General features: G+C 35.6%; 1 protein-coding gene and 1 non-coding gene across 2 annotated transcripts; one reads left to right on the top strand and one right to left on the bottom strand.

The window, feature by feature from the left end:
* Positions 1–443: 443 nt before the first annotated feature.
* Positions 444–4,365, bottom strand: EV154DRAFT_581099 (uncharacterized protein; the record flags this gene model as incomplete). Its single annotated transcript, XM_051606630.1, has 6 exons — positions 444–722; positions 783–1,541; positions 2,086–2,186; positions 2,246–2,761; positions 2,823–3,014; positions 3,972–4,365. 6 exons carry the CDS (start codon positions 4,363–4,365, stop codon positions 444–446), a joined length of 2,241 nt encoding a protein of 746 aa, XP_051451176.1.
* Positions 4,366–11,459: 7,094 nt separating this feature from the next.
* On the top strand, positions 11,460–11,530 carry EV154DRAFT_t142. Its single transcript has one exon. It is a non-coding gene; the product is annotated as a tRNA-Gly (tRNA).
* Positions 11,531–15,145: the final 3,615 nt, after the last annotated feature.

Below are 15,145 nucleotides of genomic sequence, written 5' to 3'. Positions count from 1 at the left end.
TTCAACAGTCAAGATAAATTTATGGACTAGCAATTCTAATAACAGTCAGCTTTCAAAAGAGTATAAATAGACCCCATTATTTCATAGTTAAAACTTCAGTCAAATAAAGTAACAAGGACTTATAATCGTACCTATCGTACCATTGTTTTTTTTATATACTTTATATTTTTTTATCAAATCAGAAGTAATTGATTTGTAACACTGTTTTTTCTAAATGCTTTTTTTTCTAAGTGCTTTTTTTTCTAAGTGCTTTTTTTTCTATGTACTTTTTTGTTTTTCTCTGCGTAATTTTTTTTTCTACATACTTTGTTTTTCAACGTGTTTTTAATATGCGTGTTTAATCTCACGCAATCAATTTATGTATGAAAAAAGATAATGAGATCTTTGTGTTTTTTTTTATTTTTGCACGAGTTTATAATAAATAATTTAAATTGTTTTAATTTTTAGTCTTCCAAAAAATTGGCTTCGAAGTCAAAGGGATGTAGGAGCTCGCCAACTTTATAGGTTTGTTCCATAATTAGAATCGCATCTTCATATTTCACACCTTGGTCTTCAGCGGTAATCCAACAAGCAATTTCAGGGACGATGACGGTTGTAAGATATTGTTGGTGACTTAAACCAGTTTTTTTTTGTGCACTCGACCCTTTGTAAGCTTCATGGGAAAACTTGTAGATGGCTGCTTTGCTAATAATTTCAAAGCCTATTTGGCCATAATATCCTGGCTAAATGATATATAACATTTAAGTAATTTGCATTGTTATTGGCGTTTAATAATTTATTACCATAATACGGTGCTTGTTTGCGTAGAACAGGTTGAGCAATTTGTATTTAGCTGGACCCCCAGCAGCCTCAATATCAGATTTCGAGTATTCGAATTGGCTTCTGACTGCTCCAGACAAAAGCCTGTCGATAGCTCCATTTTTAACCAGATTCTTGGTGAGGTTGGCAAGTGATTCGAATGTAAAGCTTTCGCAGAAATACTTTACAATTAATGGACGTTGTTCTTCAATAGTGTGTAATTTGCAGAACTCTCTAAGTTTGGGCTCGTATATATTGTGTATTTTTTTAGATTGGCCGTTGAATTTTTTGAAGTTTCTTGAGTATTTGTTGCCTTCAGCATACAGTTTTTTTTGTATGTATTCCATTTTTAAGGTATCCAGTTTATAATAAGCATCCATAATGGGGGTATGCTTATTGTTAATTCTGAAGACGAGATGTTGGCATTTATGACAAAAAAACTCAGTTTCCGGCTGGTCAGGAGTATTAATTGCTTTGATAGCTTCTATTGCTTCGATTGATGGAATAAGTGAGGGTGGTACTACGACACGTTTGGGTTTGCACAGTATTTCACTGGAGATAATTTCTGTTGTTGTTGTTAATGGTGCTTTTATTGTGTCTGTTGTGTCTGTTGTTGTGTCTGGTTGTTGTGTCTGTTCTTGTTTTTGTTGTTGTGTCTGTTGCTGTTTCTGTTGCTGTGTCTGTTGTTGTGTCTGTTGTTGTTTCTGTTGCTGTGTCTGTTGTTGTTTCTGTTGTTGTGGGTTCTAATTTTGTGTTTGTTGTTTCTGTTGTTGGAGATTCCAATATTGTTTTTGTTGTTTCTGTTGTAGTTTCTAATGTTGTCGGATTTATATTTTTTAAATTGAGTTTGAGAAGTAGTTTTTCATTCTTTTGGTTATATTATTTTCTTGTTGTTTTTGGTTTATGTTATTTTCTTGTTGTTTTTGGTTTATATTATTTTCTTGACGTTTTTGATTTATATTATTTTCTTGTTGTTTTGGATTTATTTGTGTTTTTTGTTGTTTTTGGATTATTTTTATTTTACGTTGTTTTTGATTTTTGGTGGTTTGTTGGTTTTCTTTTTGTGAGATCAACACATGGTATGTCTTGGTTGCTAGTCAAGACAGTATCTTTTGTTGTTTCTATTATGTTTGTGTAAGTGTTGATTCTTGTCTCCACAAGTCTATTCCAGATTTTGGATGTTTCAAGTCATCTGTTTTGTAAATTGTGGTATAATGCTGGAAGAGGACAGCTGTTTTTTTTCAATTCTATAGGTGTGTAGTGATCATCGTGTAATACGAAGCTTACCGGTTTATTTTCATTTAAAATGCAGTTTGGAAGTATGGTGATTGACTCCTTCTTGGAAAAAAAATAAACTGGGCGGCTGTACACATCAGCAATGAGATAACCTAAGCTTACATTAATAAGTATGATAGCACTTAAATATAGTTATTTTAATCATAACTACCTGTAGCTCCCATAATCATCCATTTGTCTTTCTCGCATTCGCCCATTACAGGAAGACTTATCGATTCTAACAATGTCTGGTATTCCGAAATGGAACCAGCAAAGAAGCAGCTAATATAATATGATGCATTATTGGTTAGCTGCTTCAATAGGCAGTTTCTTACATCCATACAGTAATCCTCATCCTTCTCAAAGTTACCCGAGAGTTCAACACCAAGAGACAGAGCAATTCTTTTCACTTCATCTTTTCCTACGGAGGCAGCAACGGAACGAAAACCGCAATTTCCATCGCCAAGAACTTTTGTCACCGAAGCGACGTGCTTCAGCATGAACTCAGGCATGCAGACGGAGAACAAGCCTACAAAAGGCTTGATATTGTCATCAATGATGGTAGAACCATCGAATGTCGCTTGCTTGAGCGTCTTTGTAGTGGATGGCTTTCGTTTGTTCACCTTTTTCACTTTAGCCTCATCGGCTTCACCTTGGGAAAGAATTCTCCCCGTCTTTGCAATTTTTTCTAAAAAACAAGTTATAAGTACTGATAAACTGAGTATAATATTATTTCTATGTCAACTTACGACTACTGATTACCAGTTCCTTCTTTTTCAAAGGCTGTAAGACCTTGACATCCAGATTAGCATTGATGTTGTCAACCATTTGGCTGATAACATCAAGCTTTTCTTTTCGTACGTGCTCAAATGGTATTTCTTCTATGGCCTGTCGAAGCTTGTGCAAAATTGTGTCAGTTGCATTTGTCTTAGTGTACACTTCTATTAAAGTTTAAAATGGGCTTTTTAACAGTTAAATCATTTGTCTATAAACATAAAATAATACCTGCTGACAACAACTGGTGTACACTCTCAAGAGAGGTCGAGTTTAGTGTTCGAACTTTTCGAGCTTGCACCGATCTTGCGCCAGTTCGAACGAAGCTCGAACCGAGTTTTTGTACTCGAGCTTGCGCCACTTTTTTTGGGTTCGAGCGAGCTTCGATCGATGCTCGCTCGGCTAAAATGTCGATAGTAGTCACTTTAAAGTTAAGGTCCTTGAAAGACTACAGATGGCATTTCTACTTGATTTTAATCTTTTCTTCCCTTTACCATTTTTTTTATTTATGCTCTAATAATTCCAATTAAAATGCTTTGGACTTTTATTTAATTGTACAACCAGCAAACACATTTACCATAGAGAATGAAACAGTGTTGCACACTATACCCAACTAAGTCAATTTTTTACAGCAACCATAGTAACATGACGTAGCAGAATTAATTTAAACTTTCATGTTCACAAATCCAAATGTATTATAATTATAGATGCAGTAATAGTTTGATTTAATTATCCGAATTTGGTGTTAAGGCTGGTGAAAAAAAAAACTTTTTCTTTTTCCAACTTCTATTTCAATAAATAACAATTTTATTACCATAATTTTCTGTAATTAACATCACTTTGACGTGCACTTTGTGTAATAAAAAGGGCGAGCGAGTTCGAGCTATCGTATTCGCAACCGAGCCGAGCTTAAGAAACTTCGAGCGAGCTCGAGCTGCAAAAAAACGCATCCGAGCGAGCTTCGACTGAAACACGATCGAAGCTCGATCGAGAGTTTCGATCTTCATTCCGAACACTAGTCGAGTTATTGTTCAAGGCCAATTTTCCAACAATCCATCTTGCGTCCACAGAAGAGAGAGGAATGACAACATCCTTGCGGATAACCAGACTGTCCCATCCATTACTGTTTGTCTGGCTGCTGAATAACTGATCATATTCTTCCTTGTATATGATATGTCTACAAGGTAGCTTCATGACAGTACTGAAAACTCCCGTACAAGGTCTCAAGCTGCGATCACTGATCTCTTTCTTGAACATTTGTATTTGCTCCCTAATCTTCTCAATTGCAAATCTGCTAACCACCTTGACCAATTCACGAAACATTGGGTTGGTTAAAACAAAAGGATCGGCCGAAAACTTTGAGTAACCTTTACCCATGACAGCTTTGATGTTCTGGTTGGCCAGCACCATATCTAATTGAACAAATGTTGTGGCCAAGCTACATTTGGAAATTTGACGATTATTTCCTTTCAATGCACTGTGGGCTGCTTCGACATGACTGGTCGTATAAATTCCCATGTGGGAAAACTTATCGGTGTACTGCTTGACCCAAGAAGTACGTTGTTTGTACAATTCGTCAACAAAATCCACAATCTTTTCCACATTTCTTGTTGCATTCAATGCATGCTTTTTGATGTTATTGACATTGGCGATAGTTTCAGCATAGTTTTTGCTACCATGTAACATCCAAAATAAGTTAACTAAGGCTTCATATTCTTTTGTGTCGGGAAACAACTTAAAAAAATTGGCTTTGACATTTTGAGCGATAATGTGCCAAACACAAATCATCTTATTGACTTCTGGAAAGATATTATCCAGGGCACTACGAACACTTGCAGCTCTATCAGTGATAATCACTTCTGGTAAGGTACCAGCATTCTGGTAGATCTGCATTGTTATTAATATATGAACAAAAACAAGAAATTATAAATAAAATAATTTATTTCAAATTTAAATGAGAGTGATAACATAAAATAAAAATAATAATACAAAGATTGAAGGATAAAAAGTTAGATTTTTTTTTCATGCATCATGTCAAAACAATACCTTTGTCTTGAGTGTCTCAAAAAACCACTCATAAGTCACCTTGGTTTCGTCCGCAACCCAGGCCAAAGCAATAGAGTAATTCATTAAACCCCTCTTCGATCCATTGCTGATATTGTTGACACCAATGGCATTTATGAGGGGATAACCAAACAGGCTAGTACGGTATGTGGCGTCAACGAGAAGTACTTCGGGGCATTGACAAATGTTGTTTACCGCACTAACATGGGCAAAGAACAAATGGGTCAACCTTCCATTCTCCTCATACTTGCTTGACAAAGTATAACCCTTCTCTTCTAAGTTGGTAGAGAAGGGAATCATGTGATGTTGATTTTCATCTTCGTTTAAAGCACGTCTCAACAGAGCACGTTGGTTAGTGATGTCCTTTGCAATCACTTTCGTCTTTGTGCACTTGACGTTGTTTACGGCCGCGACAATAGCCGATGTCTTGGCGTTTGCAACGTGCATCTCTTCAATCGTACGTTGCTGCTCGTAATGGAGCTTGCTGTTGTTGACAAGACATAATTTTTTGTCGTCTTCCAACATGTCATGATTATGGACATCGTTGTGGCTTTTAACGATCCAACGATCTCCATTCTTCTTGGGCAAAACTGCTCTGATAAAAAATTCGCAGGTTCCAGTCATTGTAACTTTAACTCTTTTGCAAGAGTTCTCGGTACGAACGGCCTTGTACTTGTTGCTGAATACACAGGCGTAATGGAAAAAGGCTGACTTTTTAGCATGTCCAATGGGTAAACTGTCCCGGATGAATAGCTGAAAACTTTGGTCGGCGGCAGCATCAAAACAGGCGTCTTTAAATTCCTCGGCGGAGGCAAAGGTATCACCTACGGTAGGAAAAGTTGTAGTTTTAAAAGTACTAATCGACATTTTAAAAGTTTTATTTAAGGAAAAACGTTACTGAAAAAATAAAAAAGTACGTAGAAAAAAAAAAGAATAAGTACGTAGGTCACTTTTTATTTGTTTAAAAAAAATCACGTGATTAAAAAAGTACGTAGAAAAAAAAAAAGACGTAGGTGTAGACATTCTCGGAACACACACCTTTGCCTTTGTTAGGTACTGTATACACGTGAAACCATTTCTTCTTCACGCGTCTAACTTTTTTTTTAAGGTGGTTCAAGGAATCAGCGGTGCAGTTGGGTTCTTATAACCATCACAACATGCATGTTGTTGCCAATGAGTTTGAAGAGATGTCATGCATGTCCATATTGCCTGTTCATCTTATTCGTTCACCCATTGTAGTCAAGATTAGTCACCTCGACAACATCAATGTAGTAACGAACATGGCTCAGAGGTTATTTTTTGAAATGGTAAAACGTTCTTTTTTTTTTCTCTCAGTATTATCTGGTTTTTTTTTATGGTTTTTAGGATCTATTTTTATTCAGATGAAATGGCCCATCCGGGCAAGCGTGCACGCTGTACTGTAGTCAAGGGAGACTCGACTACTCTTGAGGTACGAGGTAATGAAATACCTCGAGAAGGACCGGCAGGAGCATCCAAAAAGGCATAAACCTCTTCCAACTATTGGAATAAATGTTTTAAGTAAATTAGCATTGGCTTAGATGTTCAATTTATTAACTTGCCTTGGTAGATCTCCAAGAGGGACAGAGCTTTACCAACGACGTGGCCAATCCGTGCGCATTGACGGCGTCGTTTTCCTCGTCTGACATATATGCCGGATGCACCACAGCGTGACAATCCCCAGACGAGATATGGAGGTGTGCCTCAATCATATGTTGAAAACGTTCAAAGTTTCTTAAACGTCTTCTCAGTTTCTAAATCGAAGGTACAGTTTAATATTTTGTGTGATTTTGATTCTTATACTATACTTACGTTGGCCATTCTTGACCCCATGTTAGAAACAACAGCAGCTTGTTGTACTTCTGCTGCTGTTTGAGTTTGATTGCGACGGACTCGTCTTCTCACATTCTCCTGGTGCGTTCTGATACGCGTGGCCAGAACGGAGGCTTGATTCTCTCCAAGCTGGTGAGTATCCGGAAGGCCATACGTGCGGATTTCTTCCAGATGAAATTGGTTCAAGATATGGTTGTAAATATCGAGATTTGTTCCCGTCAACAAAGTTGAATTAACATCCCAAGCAGGAAGAGTTAATTCCCTACATGCACGCCTGTAGAAAGCTCGAATCAGGGCCTACCGATGGTAATATTAAAATGATGTACTAATATTTTTTGATAGACAGATAGGTATAATTCTTACACTCTGTTGAGAATCAGTTCCTATTCTTTCACTACCAACACGTCGATTTCCTCGTTCATATGCATCCATACGACTCTCGAGCACAGCAATGCGTTGGTTATCACCAGTACGTCTTCTAGGAGGGGCAACAAAGGCAGGTGCTGCAGGTTGAGCGGATTGCACCACGGGGGTACCGTTTGCGCTGTAAGTAATGTTATTTGTTGTGTTACTTGCCATAATATTTTGTAAAGAAGGGTAAAGAACAATATTATTACTGTTTGGATCTACGCTTATGATTAGACCCTTTTTTGCACACAATAAACTTGTCAAAGTAAAAAAAAAAATTAATCCTTTCATCTTTCTTTTATTTTATTCCATCTCTTTCTTTCACTTTCTTTTTCTTTTCCTTTTTTTGTAAAAAAAAAAAAAAAAAAAAAAAAAAGTTTTTTTCTGTTAGTAATATTCTTTTATTTTATAAGAGTTAACATGTCAGCTAACATTACTCTTGTATTGTGTTCAATTAAAAGAGGTAACCAGCCCAGGCCTACATATGTCCCTATAGTAAGAACCTTAAAAAATGCCACGCCTCTCATTCGAAACTAATCGTCCTCCTGCCTTTTTTTTTCTATGACAGGTCTTGTTTCCTCTACATTGGCATAACGCATTGTCTCCTTTCTCTTGGCCTTAATCCCCTTCGTTGGCTCTCTCTTAACAAAATAACAGGCTTTCTTTTTACTTGCGCCATTACTCGGGCATCCTTTTTTTTATAAAAAAAAAACTGGTAAGATAAGCACTCCTTCTGAAACGTGTCGAAGACCGACAATCATCTTTCATAGATGCCTACAAGACTCTGGTTACTACTGGCTTTTTGGCACGGCTGGCTTACGTACAGTAGTGCTAAAAACTGTCTCACAAAACTTACATCGACGATAAAATCCGCATTAATTACAGTATTCAAAAAATTAAAAATGCTCCTAGAAGGGGGATGTTATTGACACGTTACACAGTAGTTAGACGTTTTTGCCGTTGTTACATGCACTACAAACATAGAAAACGTCTTTTTCATATGAAATTGTTGTGATAATTTGAGTATAAAAGGGTAGAAAATAAAAGATAAAAATAAACAAGTAAAGAAATGAGACTCTTTAATCCTTTATTATAAGTTGGAGAGTTTGTCATGATAAAAATAGAGGTCCTTTTATATTAAATTATTACTTCAATTAATTTCTGCGTAGATCGAATAAACATTTCCAGAGACTGGGAATTGTTGGATTTGAAATATAAATCAGTAACGACATGAAACATAGCTTATAATTTATAGTTATGTAAGCCTATGGTTGTATGTCCGGAATTTCCAGCAGAGAAATCATTTATCCATTTAGCAATATGTGCGATGATTGGATTACTTGATTACTCATCGTAGGTGCTAGAAGGAACCGCAGTAAATCAGCTAACCGGGGTCCAATGTAGGGTATGATGTCCAGTTAGAAGATTATGAGAACTGGTACTGTGTCTGTTATAATATATGAAGTATATTATAACTCAAGACAGATTAAATAGTAATTGTATTCGATTTATTTAGGCGTCAAATACGACAATTGTTTCTGTTTATGGCGTTTTACGGACACTTTTTTCGGCTTCCAAATAAGGGCTTTGCCCCGAACTTTTTTTTGTCATCCAATTGGGACTTCGATAGCCATATGCTATAAAAATCCCATCTAAAAAACGTGTTTTTCCCACAACAATGTTCTACTGTTATTTTTGTCTTATTTCTACTTGCAATGCCTAAAAAACTTAGCCAAGACACCCGAAACAACGTGAAGTCCCTTATTGCTAGTGGAAAAACAACTAAGCAAATAGCTGAAACAACAGGAGTATCCCGAGCTCAAGTTATTCGAATGAAAAATGTGAATGATCCTGATCGCGAGCAATGTAATGGTGGCCGACCAAGTCTGATTCCTAAGAGAACTAAACAAGTAGTTAGTTTTAAAGTTCGAAGGGGTTATCTAGCTACATCTAAGGATGTTCAGAAGTATTTGCAAGAGATTGGTTACAGTTACGGCTATTCTTCGACCACTTACTTAATGAGATCTCTTGATCTTAAATCATCATTCAAGAAAAAAAAACCACTCATTAGCAATGTCAATAGAAAAAAAAGATTTCTTTGGGCTAAAGAACATAAAGACTGGACCGTAGATGACTGGGAAAAAGTTGTCTACTCGGACGAGACAAAAGTAAACAGATGGGGATCTGATGGAGCTCAAATTACTTGGAAACATAAAGATGACTCATTGCAGCCTCATAATATTCAAACAAGATTGAAAGGTGCTGGCGGCTCTATAATGGTCTGGGAATGTATGACATCACTTGGAGTAGGCTACGCATGCCGCATAGTGGAGTACCCAATGAATTCCGAGCTTTATACTCATATTCTGGGCACAACATACAAGGACACACTTGATTATTACGGATTAAGTGGTACGGATGTGATTTTCCAACATGACGGAGATCCCAAGCACACCTCCAAATTTACAAAGCAATGGTTGGAAACAAATAAAATCAACTATATTCGAGACTGACCACCCAATAGTCCCGACTTGAACCCCATCGAACACCTTTGGCACCACATAAAAGTTAAGTTAGACAGCTATTCGACTAAGCCAAGGAATATAGATGAATTGTGGGACCGCTTTGAAAAGGAATGGAATGGTTTCACTTTGGAGGATATGCAAAGGTATTACGAAAGTATTCCTAAAAGAATCGACGCAGTTATTAAAGCAAAAGGTGGTTATACAAAATATTAAAATAAACATCGTCCCTCTTCTTTTGACCTAAAAGTAACATTTTTGTGATTGCTTACATGTTACCTTAAATAGCATAGCTCCAATTACCAAAATAAATAATTAACTGTCATTAACAACTCCTCTTTAAAATTTGGAATCCGTATCATTGTTTTTCGCCATATGATATTAATTTTAGTTTTTGTGAGACAGTTTTTAGCACTACTGTATGGTTGCCTAATGCACCACGACAATAAGAGGTAACGTCAACATGAGAATGGGTAAAAATAAAAACCTAATTATGAACACAGGTTTCAGGCTGCGAAGACTTTATCTATAATGATTCCAACAATGCGCTTCCTTTTGCAACTTGATATCGGTAAATTATATATGCCATGCTTTTTGCCTATCATATTAATTGTTTGTTATTAGATTCTTACTTTTTGCTGGTGCCATCTTAATCTTCGCCTACTTAATGACCGTAAAACTGCTTCTTACGACTTCTTTTTGACTTTCTTCAGGGTACGATTTACACCATACTGTCTCGCTCAGCTAACTTATTGTCTTAAAAATAGATTTCCAAGCTATGCCCCAACTTCAAGCCCCCTTTTGCATTCTGCTCAAATATCATCGTTGTCAAACACTATATACGCACTGGCTGACAAGAATAGGAAACGTACGCTCGCCTTAGGACTGCTCGTTTTTTAGTCGTCTTGCTGATTCTCTGTCTCGCTGTCTCACTGCGCCAGTAGCTCTCTTTAGTAAACATAACTACGTAACTCTGCTCTCTACTTGTTCACTGTATTTGACGTGAACACCATGGTTATAAAACGATATACTCTTTTACTTCACCTGATGACTATAGGACCCCAAACAAGTACACGGTAAGGTAAGTTTTATAATTTGGAATGTGTAAATAGATCTAGTGTGTATACGTGTTTTTTTTACAAAATAAATTTTTTTTCATCCCATAAATCCTATTATTAAGCCCATTTGAATACATCTTTTTCTATAATTTAATCCAATGATCGTAAAGCATATCTGAATAGATGCTATAATTAATCCAGTAATAAAAAGGAATTCATCATCATCTTGATTATTAAAGCCAATGATGTACGATCATATATAAGATATGACGAATATCAAGCCAGTAATAACAAAGCTATATTATGAATCATCAAAGAAGCGGCCAGTATCATGTCCCCATCTATAAAATTTAGTCCAATGAAACCATGCTATATATCCAGGTATTAAGATAATTAATCCATAAGGACGGTACAGTCTTTAAGATAATTAATGCTAAAGGACGGTATAGTCTTTAAGATAATTAATGCTAAAGGACGGTATAGTCTTTAAGATAATTAATGCAAAAGGATGGTACAGGTATTACCATAATTAACCAGTCATAACCGGAGTTCCAGGTATTTGTATATTTAACGGAGTCCGGGTATGAACCATCAATTTGAATATTTAACAAGTCATAACTGGTCTTAACTGTATGTAAAAAAGTACGAGTGTGCTTACGTAATACTTTTTGCTATATTAACATAGTTTAAGCGTCACGTGACAGTAAAAGCGCGGTTGGTTAAGTGGTATAATCTTCGCCTGCCACGCGAAGGGCCGGGGTTCGATTCCCCGACCGCGCATTTTTTTTTGCTTTTGACGTGAGACTGTCGAGGAACTTGTGTCGTGATAGTTCTTATAATATTTTAGTACACTAATTTCGCAAAATATTCGCGCACTCACAGTGATACAATGTGAGTGGTAGTGATTGGTATAGATTTAGTTTGACAGTAAGGTAGAAGGGGAATAATATACGTTTGTAGTTAATTATTCAGTTCTAAGTGAGCACCACGTTGTTTTATATAAATATATAATAAATATATATGGTAACGATCCAGTTAAGTAAAATAAAATAAAAGGTCTTAATAGACAGATACAGAGAAAAAGAGACTAAGGCTTCGGTTTTTCTAGGGAGACAGTAAGATAATGGGCCAATTATATATAGAAGATATAATATTTGATAGGCAAGTTTATGATAAAAGTATATAGTAAAATCTGAATGTTTATTGAAATATGTTTTGTTTTAAGGTTTATATAGTTTTTGAGAAATCAAAGGATCGGTAACGATACCCTTGATTTCGGATAAATGATAATAATAATAAATTTGTCAAAAGGTTTTAAATATAAAAAGGTAAGGATTCAAGTTAGAGAAGTACAATGCTAAAAGTTAGCATGAAAAATATAAATTGTCTGAGTAAAGTTTTTAGTGTTGAAGTCAATTATTACATATTGAAAATCCGCATTGTAACAACAGAAAAAAATTCGTTCATCTTCAAGAAAAAATTCCATTCAGCGACGAATTAAATTATCGCTCAAAAATTAATAAATAATTCGTGCATAGTCTACGAAAGAAATGAACGAAAGAAAATATATTTTATTAAATGGGTTTACCATCAAGACAATCATTAAATTTTTTTGTAGAATATCTACAAAAGCCTTGGAGGTCACTGATAAGTACATTGTTACATGCATCTCTTATTCTCATTGTCAAGGTCTCTTCATCCAACAGCTTTACCCGCTTAAGTTTACTCTTACAAACTGACCAAAACTGTTCGATTGGATTCAGTTCAGGGGAGTAAGGAGGGAGATAGATACAGCCATACCCACGTTTTTCGATATATGTTTGTATATCTTTGTTGGTGTGGATAGGCGCATTGTCCATGACAAGGTAGTGGTTCTTAAACTCCTCGTGTCGATCCATTACGTTTAGTGTGTTGGCAATGAAGTTAAAATAATGACCTGTAACGGTCCCGCCTTTGATACTGACAGGCTTTCCTCCTTCGGCTTTTCTTTTTTTTTGAAGAGGCTGCAACTCTTGGACGTCGGATACTGACGTTGACGACACCGTAAGGTGAGATGGCCCCCAAAATATTTGTTGTTTTTGCTCTTGTTTTAGGCACAACAACAACCGCACGTTCTCCCTTCTTAGACCATGCTACGCTACGTTTCATATTAATACGAAACGCAGCTTTATCGATAAACACGCAATTACTATTGAAGTCCATATCAGTACTCATCCATCTAATGACCCATTGACGTCTCTGCTCAATTTTCTCAGGACTATTTCGTTCGACAGAGTGAAAGTGGGCTCTTTTCAAAGATATGCGGCATTTCTCGGTTACAAAATTATATAGTGCCGTTTTGGAAATGCTGAGGTCACTGAATTCATTTGTCAAACTTTCCATCATCTCATCCAAAACCAACCCAGCATTTTCGTCTACAAGGTTGACCAAAAAAGCCTCGTGGTTTTCATTTAGCTTTGCGGGTCTACCAACTGGTCTTCCACTGCCGGGTCTTCGCATGATCGTGTCTTGGGGATTTTTTTTCATTTTGTTTTACCCATGTTTGCGCTGTCGAAGGAGGTATATTCAATTTCTGAGCAATTGCTCGGGTGGACATATCTGTCTGCGTGTAGTAATAAAAAAACTTTTCTTTATCCTCGTCTTTATAACGTCTATAAGTCTTTCGAACAGGCATTTCAGGGTCGGTGCTGCCAGTCTCAGCTTCCACAAACTCTTCTTTCTTAACCTCTTTTTCTCTTTCTCGGTTGGCTTGACATCGACATATTGATCATACTCTGTAGCGTTTTCCAAGGGAAAAGTCTCGTAGTCGACATCCATTAACATTTCAACAATCTCATTTCCCTGCTCATCAATTGCGCCTCCTTGACCATCTTCAATAATAATGTTATCCATTGCAAATGTAATTTTGTAAACTAGCTCCAGAAAATAAACGAATTTTTCACCTTTAAATGCGCGTAATTGTTTTCTTAGTTTAAACGAAATATTATTAGGGCGCTGAACGAAATTTTATGGTAAAAATGAACGAATTTTTTTCCTGGAGTGCACGAATAATTTATGAAATTAGTGTATATAAAATAAATGTAGAGTAGATCAAAGATGACTTTATTTGATTTAATTATTGATTCTATTTTATAGGTGAGCGGAGGTGATATGAATTATAAGTACGACACTTGTCGTGACTGCTTTTAGATAATTATAAATATGTCAGATCAATCCTTCAATAAAACGATAACTCTTTTACAACTCTACTTAAATATCTATAACTAAGCTTAATACTTATATCAGACCCGACAAACTATTGTTATGTAACGACCAAATATATCAAAGATTATTTAGGAGATCAAAAGATGATTTTATTATATTTTAGTGAGCACTATTTGAAATATTAAACTACTTGTGTGACCAAAGCCACGACAAGACTTACACTATTTTCATAAATTATTCGCACACTCTAGGAAAAAAATTGCTCACTTTCACTAATAAATTTTGCTCATTCTTAGTGTCACACTTATTTTAGTAGAAACTCCGCATCAATTATAAAACTTATTCAGAATCTCAATTTAATAAAGATCATCTTTTTACTACTTCATTACTAGTCTACATAACTATATCTATTATAAATGTCGTATTTGGGTACGATTCACTTATAAATAATTAAGCAAATCGTTTAAATAAATAAACTATGTGAGAAATTCGAGAGATAAAGCAAAGAATTAAGAATAAAAATAATAAAATTTGAGGAAGTAAAATTATCAAACTGCAATAATAAACTAAAGTCTTTATTATACAATAAATTGGGTTCTTTATATACATATTCAGGGCTGGCTGAATATCAATCATTAAAGTGAAACCTGTCAAATATACAATAGGCGTATTGTCAATTAAAGATCGAGCATCTCATGGCACCTCCGAGAATTTTGTTATTGACAAGCGATCATATCATTGGATGGTATTATCTGGAATAAATGTATGACTATTGTTTTCTATATGTTGATGAGTAATCAATGCGTAGTAAATAGAGTGTAATAGCATGTATTTGATTTAAAGAGTAATGCAATAATAATTTATAGAAAGGTTATCAAATAAGAAAGAAAGAATTGATGATAGAGTTATATCTGTAAATAAGCTCGATCACAACACTTGTCACATTTAGGAACAAGTAACAATGCATGGTTAAAGGACGTGTTGACTTTGGACTTTATAATTGTACCAGTTTTCAACCACTCATCAATTTGCTTATCTAATACTGGTCTTAACGCATGTGGAATGACATACTGTCTGCGATACGACGTAGCTCCTTCTTTAGTTGGTAATCAAATGATTGACTCAGGCATAGGACAAGATAAGGATGATGAAATAGCTTGGTTGTGATCAACTGATTCTTTTATAAGATCG

This window comes from Mucor mucedo (genome assembly GCF_025094135.1).
Source record: "Mucor mucedo strain NRRL 3635 chromosome Unknown EV154scaffold_200, whole genome shotgun sequence".
NCBI lineage: Eukaryota > Fungi > Mucoromycota > Mucoromycetes > Mucorales > Mucoraceae > Mucor > Mucor mucedo.
The sequence above is the reverse complement of the archived record's forward strand: the minus strand, read 5'-3'. Positions and strand labels throughout refer to the sequence as shown.